We start from the raw sequence: 14,472 nt of genomic DNA on the forward strand, positions 1-14,472 counted from the left end.
GCATTTGTATTCCATTAAAAAATCCAAATGGTTAAGGCCATCCAAACCAAGCAGAACTCTTACTTTAGACAATTCCCTTGAGCCAAGCACAATGGCACATGCCTATAATCTCAAGTGACTCGGGAGGCTGAGGCGAGACCCTCAGTAACTTAGTGAGGCCCCATCTCAAAATAAAAAATAAAAACTACTAAAAGTGTACCTCAGTGGTAAAGTATACCTGGGTTCAATCCCCAGTAACAACAACAAGAACAAAACAACACCACAAACAAGTAAACAAACAATTCCATGATTTCTGTCCTCAAAACATTCCAGACGTATCAAACAAAGCCATCATAATTTCTTATTGTTGCTTTTATAACACAGCACTTTTGACAATTTCATCTACCTTCACGAGGCTGATAGTTACGGCAGGGGCTTTCCAACTTTTTATGATAGTAACTAAAAGTACAAAATGCATTTTGCATAACCAGCCACACTACACACGCCATATATATATATATCTGGAACAAAAGTTTCATGAAACTTAACTAAGGTTACTGATTCACACTGATGTTTTCTATACTACTTCTTTCTTTTTATTTTTTTTTTTTTAGTACTGTACATGTGAACCCTTAAGCCTCATATATTATAGGCAAGCACTCCACCTACATCCCCAGCCCTATTTTAATTTATTTTATTGTGAGACAGGGTCTCACTAAATTACCTAGGTTGGGCTCAAACTTTGGATCCTCCTGCCTCAGCTTCTCAAATAGCTGGGGTTATAGGCATACACCACAGCAACCAGCTACTACTTTGGGGGTGGAGGACTGAGGATTAACCTGGGGTGCTTTACCACTGAGCTACATCCCCAGCCCATGTCTTGTGTATCTGAAGGCTTCTGCATATACATCTCGATAATTTACTGTGATGTTTTCTCTTTTGCACTTCAGCACTGAGGTTTCACTATTAAGAACAGGCTTCAGAATCATGGTGTGTAAGGAAGTCACCCTCAATACCTTTTTCTCTTTTAATTAACAGTTTTATTAAGATATAATTCATAATTCACATACACCACATTTTGTTCACTCATTTATCAGGTAATGAACATGGACTATTTCCACTTTTGAGGTGAGTTAAGTTCAATCATATATATTGATATATCTGATGTTTGGTATCAACTGTCTTACTATTTCACAATTATATATATTTGCTATTTCTCTCTCTATAGAATGTACATTTTTCTTCTTTAATACTTTTTTTTTGTACTTAGGGAGTTTGTTCTAGTAGTTACCTTGCATTTATCATCTAGCTTATCACTTTTTTTTTAAACTTTGAAATCTTGTGTTTACTGCTACAGGAATTTAATGGACTACAGTTTTAAATATTAGTTCTCTTCCATTGTTGTATCTTTAGTCTTCAAGGACTTATATACAAGTTTTATTCCTTTGTGGTCAGTTTTGCATTTCCATTCTTTTATTTTCAAATTCTTTATCTCATTTTCATCTAGATTTTTAAAAATTCATATCTTAAAGGATACTTAGCTTGATATAAAAATCTGGGATCATACTTTAATCAAATTTTTAAAAATGTTGCTCAACTATTACCTTGCTTTGTATGTTTCTGATAAATCTGATGACAGTCTACATATTTGCATTTTTAAATGATTTGATCTTTTTTCTTGATTTACTTGAAGACTTTAATCTTCTGAATCTAATAGTTTCACCAAAGTAAGTCTTGAAATAAAACCAGAATTGAAAATTCTGTTTTTTCTAGGTATTCAATCAACAGTCCCTTTAAAATGTACTTTAAGATACTTTGTTTATTAAAAATAGAAAAATTTCTCGGATTACCATTCTGAATGTTAGTTGTGCTCCACTGTTTTGCCTTTGCTCTTCAAGGGCTCACTAAAAAAACTGCTATTCCTATTTGGTCTATCTTGCATTTCTACTATTTTATCTCTTACCTTTTTATTTCTTCTTTGCCTCATTTTCATTCCTTTCATTTTCAGCCTTTCTTTAATGTCCCTTATTAATTTTTTACCTGAGTCTATTCTCCCTTGGGCACCTTCTGATGTATTACTCATTTCTGAGATACTCACTACCCTCTTTCATTTTATGAATTCAAACACTTGTCTTTCCATTCTTTCCTGTTTGTCCATTTGTATTCTTAGTTTCTCAATTTTCTTTTTTCATATCCCAACAAGCTCATTTGAGTATATTTAATTCTGTTTTGAATGTTGTCTTACAGTTCCTTCAGCTTCACAATAGTTTTGGGGAGACTATTCCACAGACGATGTATGTTGTTTTTTGTTTTCTCATTTTAGGGGTTAATAATATAGATGTTCCTCCAATCCTTATTCCTTTTTATGGTATCAGCCTGTTTCACAAGATGCTTAGATCAATGGTGTCATTTGCTGTCAGCAAGGCAAAGACAAGACACACTAAGAGACTTCTTTTTGAGTTGAGTAGGGAAGGACTGTGTGTCCTCTTCTGGTTCACTTTTATTTTGAACTTTCGTTTTCCCTTTTTGCTTCTCTTCCCTTTTACCAAACCAACTGTCAATTTTCTCTAAGTAGCTGTACTTTTTCTGCATGCTACCCCTTCAAATTACATACTTCTACTTAAGCTTTCGATGGTAGTTGTAGGCTACCTCGGCCATGTTGCCAGCTCCTTCTTATCTTTCCCATTGTCTTCTTATTCTGCGTCCACTGGGCACACAGCCTCGTAATGAAGCAGGGACAGAGAAGTGTGTGACCGCTTGCTATCTGGTACTTATTTCTCTTTGTATTTGCACTTTATCCTCTCCTGCTAAAGGAGCAACAGTTCTCACAGAAGATGCCCTAGGCTGGCAGCTCGAAATCTGGCTGCACCTCAGAATCATCTAGGAGTTTTCATCAGAGCATATACTCCTCTTCAACCCTCATGGTAAGCAGGTCAGGGTGAGACCTCAAAAATCTATCTAAAAGACTCTCACCAAGTTGAGAATTATTTCAGGACAAACCCCCCCTGTTCTAATGTACCCTAGTGATTTCCTGAGAACAGATGGAGAACCCACTAGTGGAGAAAACTTGCCCATCTCATCTACTTTGGGAGCACCAGGGAAGTGTCAGTAAGGATTACCAAGCAGCCTCTGGGTACTGGCAGCACTCTGTGATAATCTATGCCTGCTCTCTTCTCAGGTTCTAGGTTCACAGCTGAACTCAGGAGTGCTCAGGACCTCTGGCTAAACCCTTTTGGTTTGTTCTGGTTAACAACACATGGAGTTTGTCGCTAGACTCTAACCCTGCCCTGGTGAGATCACATAATTGTCTGTTCTCCCAAGTTCCACCCTTCCCTTCCCCAGAACTGAAGGGATTGTGGGGCTGAGGAGTGGATGGAAATTATCTTCTTCATAGTGTTCTGAATCCCACTGAGTGATTCTCTAGTTTTGAAAAACTCGCAGTTGATTTTAAGGTAACAATGCTAACAACCACTACTTTAATATATTTGAGAAATACACAATAAAAGGAAGTAATGAGATATATTTGATATCCAGAAATAGACTCACAATTTTTCTATTAATACTCTTCTTTTATATAAATCTGCTTTTTGACAAGCACCTGTTGTCACATTTAGCTTTCATTATGTACAGTGGATCCTCTTGACTGAACCCACAAGAACAGGGGAGCCTTGTAAACATGGTGATTCCCAGTCTATCCTCCTAAGTCTAAGTGAGTAAAACTTAGATTAGAGCCAGGAATATTCATGTTCAGGAAATTTCTGTAAGGGATTCTGAAGATATTCCTTAAATTCTCTAAGGGATTCTGAACACATGCTTTAAAAAATACTCTTTTTCTACCATGGCTCTAAAACATCAGAATGTCACAAGGCAACTCTCTTCATTAAAAAAAAAAAAAAGTGTAGGCATCTTAGCTCTTCAAAATGCCAGAAATATCTGTCTTTGCCAAAAGGCACCAGTTGTCATGCTCAATCAATCACAATTCTTCTAAATTTTCTGTTCCCTTTTAGTCCCTTTGATATTTACACATGTTCTGAGTCACTAAAACTTATGGTCTATAGTGTGACTAATGCTCTGGGGATATTTAATAAATACAAATGAGCAACTACCATGAACCATATTTGCATATACACTACCCCCAACTCCTGCCCCTGAGAATACCTTGCACTACTCCAAGTAGGGATAAAAACAGACCTGGATGCCCACCCACAACATGGAGCTATACCTCTCCTTTAAGAGCATCCATTTTGGCTTTGTTAATCAGGGTGATTCCATCAGGAGAAGCTGTCTGGCCATATCAAATTCGTGCAGATGCTGAGTGGACAAGGAGTCTCTGCCAAGATTTCAGAAAGAAACAGAAGGATGGCAGTACCTCTAGCAGTGCCTTATCCACTCTGGTGAGCCACAGAGAATTACCTACCCCTCCTTTGGCCATCTGTTGATCACAACCAATTATCTCAAACTCTTCCGGGGTTTCCATTAAGAAAATTCTCAACTAAAAGCAGAAATAAGTATGATGAAAAATCCAAGCCAATAAAGTCTAGATTAGAATATTTGCCAGTTAATCCAACAGAACTAAATTCTCTCTTTACTGTAAGATACAAAACCAAAGACAACCTCTCAATAATTTATGATCCATGTATAATTTTTGAGCTGCAAAGTTTTTTATTACTTACTTTTATTCTTAAAAAATTTATTTTTAATTGTCACATAATAATTATGCATATTTATGGAGCATAAGATCATATTTTAATACATGCATACAGTGTAAACTGCCAGGTTTGAAAAGCACGTCAAAATAAACAAAACTCAGAGATGAATATGCACAGGAAACTTGTAAACTAAGATTGCTGATTCAAGTCATAAGAATTTTAATACAATGGGTCTCAAGTTTTCAGAGAAATATGATTTTACTAAAAGCCATCTAATTTATAAAGTAGATCCATCTCTCTTATCTGGTTACCAAATACCTTCCTGCCACCAGGAAAAGCTGATTAATACACACTATCCTAAAGTTGACAGTATCATGTATTTAAAACTATGAGATTGATTTCAGTAGACAAGATTCAGAGCAAAGGAATACTCCCAAGAAAAAGAGTCAAAAGGTCTTCTACTCTCTGTTTAATAATACGTGTTTTTCTGATAGTTCTCTTGAGGCTTCTAAGTACTTGTTTTATTGAGAGCATGAACTAAACCATTTTAATTTATGAAGGCTTGTATTCAGGCACTTTCCTCAGTTACATAACCCAACACAGAACTGATAACACTAATTTATTGTCAGAAAAAAATATTAAAAAAGGAGCAACTACATATTTTTATGATTCGTATTATGGAACAAACTGAATGAAAGAAATATTAAGGCAAAGTTTCATTAATGGCTGAAGCTATTTGCCAAACATGAATAGCAAATTTGTTCTGTCTTACACAAATGGGTTCTTCCTCATACCATGAGGCTAAATTATGCCATTCACCTTATAATTTTCTGTTTCTTCTACCCAATTATTAAGCTTCCTTGAGCAGCTACTTTAAGCTGCAGTAGAAGGTAAGCTTTGGGAGGGTCACACCTATGCTGACTCACTTCTCATTGCCCCACAGCATCCCACACAGTGGCTTAAACCCACTGTGTCAGTAGGATGTTTGCTGTAAAATAAAACAAAGCACAGCTGAAACCGCCCGCAAGAAACCTGTCACACATACTCTTTCCTAAAAAGCCAACTTTAGTGTTAAAACATCATGTTTTCTGGGCTGACCTGCTTCAATTACTGTCAATACTAGTTTACTTCTTTCCCCAAACTCATCAAACGAAATACCCCAAAGCTACACATTTTCCTGATAAAAATTACACCAAAATAAGGACTATTATTAATATCAACTTTCTAAAAATCAGTGGCTTAGTAAAAATAGTCAGAAAATGTTCTGGGGTAGGGATGTAGCTCAGTGGTAGAGAAGTCCTGGGTTCAATACCAGTATACCAGTATCTCCAAAAAGAAAGAGCTAATCAATCTTACCCTGCCTGCTTCAAAAGCCTGTATGCTTGAGATAATTAGCTCTTAAAGTATTCTTTCTAAAAAGAAGAGAGATCAGTTGTTACCATGCTAGAAAGGTAACTGCTATACTGGTTGGAAAACAAAGGCTGTAGAATATGCCTTTTTATAAAAGTTTCTTATTTCTGGGGCTGGGGATGTGGCTCAGTGGTAGAGCGCTCGCCTAACGTGTGAGGCACTGGGTTTGATTCTCAGAACCACATAAAGGTCCATTGACAACTAAAAAAAATGTTTTTTAAAAAAGTTTCTTATTTCTGCCTTATTTCTATAGATTCATCTCTCTTATTTGGTTAACAAATACCTTCCTGCCTTCTGGAAAAGCAGATTAATACACACTATTCTAAAGTTGACAGTATCATTACACACACACACACACACACACACACACACACACATATTTAGAGGAGGGTATTGGAGATTGAACCCAGGGATACTTTACTACTCAGCTACATTCCCAGCCTCATCATCCCCCTTTTTTAAAATTTTGAGACAGGGTCTTCCTAAGTTGCTGAGACTGGCCTCGAACTTTGGGTCCCCCTGCTTCAGTCTCCCTAGTGCTGGAATAACAGGTGTGCACCACTGTACACAGTTGACAACCATATTTTCTTAAATTCCATTAATTTTTTATAATTAGTTCAATTGTAATTCATTGTAACTTACATAAGCACACTAGGATTTTTTTTTTTTTTTTGAGGAAAATAACTAAAGGAAGAGGAAAGGAGTACTAAAAATTTTTTATACCTTGATCTAGGTAATAGTTAAAGGTGTGTGTGTATAAATTTTCTTGAGAAATATGCCAAAGGGTTTTTACACTTTAGTGAGTATAGTTGTATCTGGATAATTTAAAAGAAAAAGAGACAAAAAATATGAAACTGGGAGTGAGGATGGATAATATTTAAAATTCCTTAAGTTCTTTTTTACTCATTGAATAAAAATTCATTGAGCATCTTCCTTAATTCCAGATACAATACAGGATGCTGGGGATAAAACTGTAATTGCAAAGCAGGCACTGGTTTCATAGAGTCAACACTCTAAGGGTGGGGAGGAGAAAGTGGGCAGGAATCGCAACACAATGCACAATGAGTCAGTGAAGGGCTGGACACAGGCCTTGGGAGACAGTGAGGTAACAAATTCAGTTTGGGAGAGCCACAGTTCTTCCCTGGCTATTTCACCCACACAGCATCACACATGCTGAAATATCTAAAATTTCTTTTTAAGTTAAAATATTCATTTCCTTTTTTGTGCTTGTAGAAGCACAAAATTAAATTTATCTTTTAAAAATTTTCATCACGAGGATACACTCATAGTTAGATCCTTCCTGTTGTCTCTAAAGTAATGGTCACTTCCTTAAAAAAAAAAACATTAGCAGAGGTCAAAGTGATTTAGGCACCAGCCTATGGAGCATTTTAGTATATGTAACAAGGACTCTGAAGCAAACAAGATGTTTCAAAGTAAGTTAACACTCACTGTTATTTACTGCTTTCTTTAAAGTTTTCTATGTTGTAGCTCTTCATAGAAAACAGAATTTCACATAGTGGATAAATTAATCCCCTCATCAAAACAACTTCTTCAAAGGCTTACTAATACAAGTTATTTAGAAAAATTCTGTTTGCTCAAAAGAAAATATGTTACTTAAATGTGAGGGGAAAGATTGGTAAAGAAGGACCAATTAAAAAAAAGAAATAAGCAAACTCTGGGAAAACCCATCTCTGTCATGAAAGTCACAAATATGGAAAGCAGGACCAGTGAATGATAAGCTAATTAAGCTAAGCCTGGAGCAGCTGGTGCAAGTTCTGGCCAGGTGGCAATGTGGGCAAGTGCACTTCTCATCCTTGTTTGACACTGGCATCCCCACCACGTATTACATACAACATAATCTACCCCTCTCTCCAGAGAGTAGCAAAGTTAATAAAGAATCTATAGGATATCCCTGGCTCCACCCCCTACAAAATGGTCAGAGATGTGGGTGGCAAAACAATTCTCTTCATAAATCCAAGCTGAATAATCAGAAAACTCTCACACATGGTCTCACTTCAGAGAAGACAAAAAGGCCAGCGAGGGGTACCATACGGATGCAGGTGAACACACAAGACAGACAAAGCACTTTACCTGTCAGCCTTCATGAGGAGGTTAGGTGGTAGCTCGATGAGCTGGTTATGCTGCACATCCAAGACCTCCACCGAGGTTCTTTCTAGCCGCTCAGGCAGCCTTGCCAACCGGTTGTGTCCTGCCAGCAGTTTCCGGAGACTACTGTTACAAAATAAGCTGTACAAAAAGGGACAGAAGACAAAATCCAACTTACTTTAAGCTAATTTGGGATAAAGATTAGAAAATGAGTAAGAGCAGAATACTTTAAAATCCTCCAAAATCTCACATTCATTCAAAGCAACTGCAAGTTCATATAAACTTGGAGATTTAAACTTCAATACTTTCTAGACTTTTAAAAAATGAGGGCAAGGAAAATTATGAAAAGGGATATTGAGCTAAGAAGCTCTTCTTAGAGAAAAACAAGTTTCATAGAGGTAAACACTAAAGAGGTCAATCCAATTTTGTTAGATTCACAGGGTGGGCTTTGAAAGGTTGTATGATTCTCCAAGGTAAGGCTTGTGTCTTATATGGCCCTATACTGCTGGGTGTTCTACCCACAAAGCTACTAAATAAACACAGCACAGCCATCGATCTTTACATAAAGGATCAACATCAAATAAAGGCTTCTTCTAGCCAACTTAAATTTTACAAATGCATCTGAGAAACTGTTACATTTTCTTTCAGTTTTAAAATCATAATCATCTATCCTTTCTTATGCTTCATGTCAATATATTTTTGCTTTCTCTTTGGTTTAATCTTACACCAAGGAAGAGACTCCCTCCTAAAGAGAGCAGAATACCTTTTATCTACGATTTTCTTGTGAGCCTTAAAGAACTGTTTAAAAGATTGACTGCATTTCTTCTAAGGGTTACTGGAACAAAATCAATAATGAATACCTGTTAATCTAATGTAAGTGTGCATTATGACCACTTCAGACTTTTCCAACAGTAATAGAGAATAAACAGGTGCTGGGTTTAAACACAAACATCTGGGAGCTGTGGAAAATGCCAGGTTATAATTTGCATCATGATCACTATAGAGTAAGAATTCATTTATGCTGCAGTGAAAATGAGGCTTCCTCATCCACCTGTTTTCTACCATTCTGATCTTACTTGTAACCCTAATTTTTAAAATTAACTTATTTTTATTTGGTAAGAAAATTATATATATATTTATGGTCTACAACATGATGTTTGATACATGTATACATTATAAAATGGCTAAATCAAGCTGATTAATAGGCATTACCTCACATTACCTCACATACCTATTCATTTTTTGTGGTGAGAACCTTTACCTTCAGTAATTTTCAATATAATACATTATTATTAACTATAGTCAAATTTTACACAAAGGTATCTTAAACTTATTTCCCCTTCCTAACTGAAATTTTGTATTCTTTGACTCACAACTGTTAAAAATCACTCTATATTATGGCATACCTTTATTCACTTTAAATATAAAAATTATATTCTTTCTTACAAAGATGTTAGCAACCTGCCTCAACCCTTCACATTATAGGTCACCACTAAAGATATCTGATTTTACAGGTTTAGACATCAGTGTGACAGGACAGACTATCCAGGCCAGTGTGCAGTCGCTATTGTCACAGGGCAATCTCTAGAATAGTGACTCCAACCCAACAATTCAGGATTTGGAGATATGTATTATTTTTTTCCTTTTATTCTTAACACATGGAAAACTGAAAGACGGGAGTGAAAAATTCTTTATCTTGATTTTTCCAAACAAAACAGTAGATTTTATCAACTACAGCATATTAAATGTTATTAGATTCAGTTCAACTGCTTTTTATGCTAAGCATTATAATACTTTCTTTTCCTTTAATGCATTTCCACTTCTAAATAATAATTTTTGTTAAACCTTTCACATGCCTTACTTAGAGAAATAAAATTTAAGTAATAAATCACTGTCTTGTCTGAATAAGACATCAACAATAGAGCCCTTAGAAAGTTTGCAGCTAAATACCACAAGAGAAAATAATACATATTGTTTTGTCCCACATTAAACACACACACACACACACACACACACAAATTTAAATGCTTTGACAATAGAGCATTTGGTATCTGCTTTGAATAAACTTTTAGATTTCCCCCAAAGCCTGAACTGATACACATTCAATCTTTTTTTTTTTTTTTTTTTTTTTTAAAGATAGAGTGAGAGAGGGAGGGAGGGAGAGAGAGAGAGAGAGAGAATTTTTAATATTTATTTTTTAGTTTTCGGCGGACACAACATCTTTGTTTGTATGTGGTGCTGAGGATCGAACCCGGGCCGCACACATGCCAGGCGAGCGCGCTACCACTTGAGCCACATCCCCAGCCCCCACATTCAATCTTAAGATTAATGAACTTTAGGAAGATTGGGTAAAGTATGAGATATCTTGTAATTATTTTGAGTGTGTGTGTGTAAATATAAAAATTTCTCTTTGGTAGCAAAATAGAGGCCTCAATCACTTATGTGCTGTCTGTTGGATCAAGGGTCAGAAGGGGTAACAGAAGAGAGAAAACAGGAGAAAAGATAATGGTTAAAAAAAAATTGCAACAAATTAATTTCCCCCACTAATAGTAGCCGATTTTTGTTTTCAATCTTCCTCTTCTAAAAGGGCAAGACATAGACACCCAAACACACACATATCCACACATATCTATCCTTTTGATAATGGTGATGGGCTATACAGGGTCACATAAATGCTCAATTTAACACTCCTGGGCTGAGAGTGATTTCAAATGGATCAAATTTATAAGTATGATGTACAGCTGAAGAACAAACAGAAACTACCTGAGCTGTTTTCAGCAACTGAAAATGTAACTTAGATTTCTTTTATGAAAGATTTCTTTTTAGGATTAAACCAAAGAAAAACCAAAAAATACATTGACAAGAGGAGGAAAGGGAGAGGTGATTATGATAATAAAATACAACTGAAGAAAATGTAACATTTTCTTAATTGCATTTGTAAAAGCTTAAATGGACAAAAGAATCTTTTCTTTAATGATTTTATTCTATCACAGTATTATCTAACAGAAATATAACACAAACTAAGTAATTTTAAACTCCAGTAGTTACATTAAAACAAAGTATAAAAAATGATTCTTATATTGTATTTTATTTGACCCAACATATCTAAAATATTTTATAATGCAATTAATATACAATGTTGTTAATATTTTGCATGTAATATATATATCTCACACTTAGAGAACTTCTAAATTAGAACATGTCACACTTCTCAATTAAAACTCAATAACTCAATAGCCACCTGGCTCAATGATGAGTAACCCCCCCATTATTAGACAGCTCAACTCTAAAACATTTACTAGGCTTGTCAAGTAGATAGATAGAACAAGAATAATTTTATTTATATATATATATATATATATATATATATATATATATATATATATATATATAATATTATATATTAAATAATTATATATTTTATACATATATAATTATTCTTGTTCTTTGTGAATACAAATCATATATCTAAAGATCATGTGAAAGTAATCTAAAGTAAAAACTACTCCAAAATGGTGACATGCATTCTACAGTATTTTCACTGATATTCTGGACTGTGCATTGGTAGAAACAATTGACTTTCTCTATTCAGTGATTGGCTAAAAATGTCTGAAATAACTAAACTTAATTGTTGTAGCTACTAGCTTACAAGTGATTACTTAAATTTAAATTATTAAAATAGGATAAGATAAAAAATTCAGTTCCTTAATCACACCAGCCACATTTCAAGTGTTCAACAGCTACATGTGGCTGGACATACCTTACTGGACAGCACAGAAATAGAGCACTTCAGTCCTCACAGGAAGTGTGACAGGACAGTCCTGGGAGAAATTACTCTTTCAGTTATTAATTGCAAGGCTAGTCTAAACAGTCCAATTTTGTTCCACAATTAGTCAACTTGAAAACATTTATCTATATCTATGGATACTAGATATCATAATATGACTATTTTGAAATTCTTAACATTGAAGTGAAAATTATGAAATAAAAATAATAACAAATGTTATGAGAAAAAAGGAAAGAGAATTTCTTGGATCTTCTACTCCAAATTTCATTTCAAAAAAAAAAAAAAAAAGAGAGAGAGAATTGAGTTCACCCTTTAATGATCTAACAATACCCCCACCAAAGTTATAGTATAAGGGGAAAAATTATTTATAGGAAAGGTAGATATGTTAAGTCAATAGACAAAAGTAGAAGATCCTGAAAAAATTAATATACTAGAGGTGAACCATTCATTTATTTGTTGAGCCTTTGAACATTTCTTTTGGTTTATTTAAAAATTTCCACCAAGCACCATCATTTGGCATGTTTGAAGGCCTGCCTGAGAGTCAAAACCTCAGTCTAGTCTTTACTCCATGAAGACACAGATGGGGTAAAGGCACCAAATAAGGTTTTAAAATAAACTCTTTTCTAGGTTCATAAAAACAAGTTAAACACTAAAATCAGCATTTCTATTCATTGCTCATCTATTTTAAGATTCTCTCACTTGATCCACAATGCTTACCGGGCAGGAAGTTCACATATTTGATTATGGCCAATATCCAAAACTTCTAGTTTTCGGCTTTCACATACCCACTCAGGCACATTTTCTAAGTGGTTTCTAAATATAAAAACACATAGTTATTTTTAAAATTAAATTTGGCCTCAAGTGTGATTCTAAATTCAAAATAATTACAAAGAATAAATAAAACTTTAATGGCATACCAAAACACAATGAGATAAATCAAAAGGATATGCGTGTTCACTTTATTCTAGAAGATGAATTGTGAAAGTAAGAAGAAATACAGAACAAGAAGGAACACTGTAAAACCACATGCATCCTCTCTAAAATCCAAATAAAATTAAAATTTAAAAAATCCTAGTTGCCAGAGTACTCTCCTAAAAAATATATAAATACAAGTTAAGGGACAGAATATCTTATACTGAGGAAAAATACATGAACACTTCTGGTAAAGTCAAAGAGTCAAATGACATTAGTTTTATTTTCAAATTTGCATTTTTACCCTTTAACATTAAAATACTTCCCAGTTCCAGCTGGTATCATGAAAACATATCCATGAATAAAGAGAAAGAGTGAGAAGTGACTTTAAAATGGGACCAGTGGGCATTAGATGGTAATTATAATTACTAGAAATAAGTGAACTGAACTAATGATGACTTTAATTATTAAATAAATAGACCATTAGGCAAACACAGGCCCTCAAATATGCTAGGTAAGCATTCTCTACCAGTGAGCTATACCCCAGTCCCAACTATAATTCTTTACAAACAGATGAACAATTCTGTGAAAATGATGCTTGGGCCAAGGACTGTAAGACATTACAGCAAAAGTGAATATAGTTATGATGTTAGGGTGGTAGGAATTATACATGATTTAAAAATCATGTTCCAAAATCTTGCTACTATATCATTTTCCAATTAAAATATAAAAACAGACAACCCACTTGAATCAAAGTGTGAAATATGATATATCAAGAACTATGTAATGTTTTGAACAACCAACAATAAAAATTAAAAAAAAAACAAAAACAGAAGGCATTATTTTTTTTCCTGTCTAGTTTAGATACACACTGTTCTGGTAAAGATTGACACAATAAGAGAGTAAAAGTATTCCATCATGAAAGTAATCTCAACATACAGAAATGAAAACTCTTATAAATGATTAAAATAACTCAAGAACTTTGTCCCAAGGAACTCTAAGGAACTAGTAAACAGCGTGACAAGATGACAGCTTGGGAGGTGGAGCATGTTCCAGTGAGTGTTACAAAAGGAAGGTGAATGACATCTAAGTGGCAGAATTCAAAAACAAGCGTGACACAAAGTGTTGCCAATTCAGGCTGACTTCAGGGTTTCAGTGGGTACACTTATCAATTATATTCTACAAATAAGAGAAAAGAGCTAGCCAGCTCTTTAAAACAAATCTGTTCAAGATATTTATATGCACCAATGTATGCAAACCTCACTCCTGCACTATTCTTATTTAAAAGGTGAAAATAACTTCCAGAGCTGAGGACAGAAAGGAACTTAATCATGTAGTGTCTAACTTCGACTTCATTAAACACAACTGTTTGATGTGTATTTTTGTGGGGAATGCATGAAGCACTCTTCAAAGAATTTTATCATTTTATAATTATAAATATATAATAAATTATAATTGTAATAATTCTTCCAACAGCTAAATACCAACACATTCATACATAACTATGTCTACATTATTAAAATAGCTAAGTATGTGTACTTTCATGATAAAAGGCAAATTCTGTGTATCATGAATCACACTACAGTTGGGATTACAAACTATGGTGACTTTTAAAAACATGAGAATTTA

General features: G+C 34.5%; 1 protein-coding gene across 1 annotated transcript in view; it reads right to left on the minus strand.

Moving 5' to 3' along the window:
- Nucleotides 1-14,472, minus strand: part of Phlpp1 (PH domain and leucine rich repeat protein phosphatase 1) — a 223,769-nt gene that overhangs the window by 38,569 nt on the left and 170,728 nt on the right. The window contains exons 9-10 of the mRNA XM_027949099.2: nucleotides 12,649-12,744; nucleotides 8,130-8,285 (exon numbers count right to left, since the gene is read on the minus strand). Of these exons, the coding sequence (XP_027804900.1) occupies nucleotides 8,130-8,285; nucleotides 12,649-12,744 (252 nt within the window). The remainder of the gene's footprint in view (nucleotides 1-8,129; nucleotides 8,286-12,648; nucleotides 12,745-14,472) is intronic.

This window comes from Marmota flaviventris, chromosome 16 (assembly GCF_047511675.1).
Source record: "Marmota flaviventris isolate mMarFla1 chromosome 16, mMarFla1.hap1, whole genome shotgun sequence".
NCBI classification, from domain to species: Eukaryota; Metazoa; Chordata; class Mammalia; order Rodentia; family Sciuridae; genus Marmota; species Marmota flaviventris.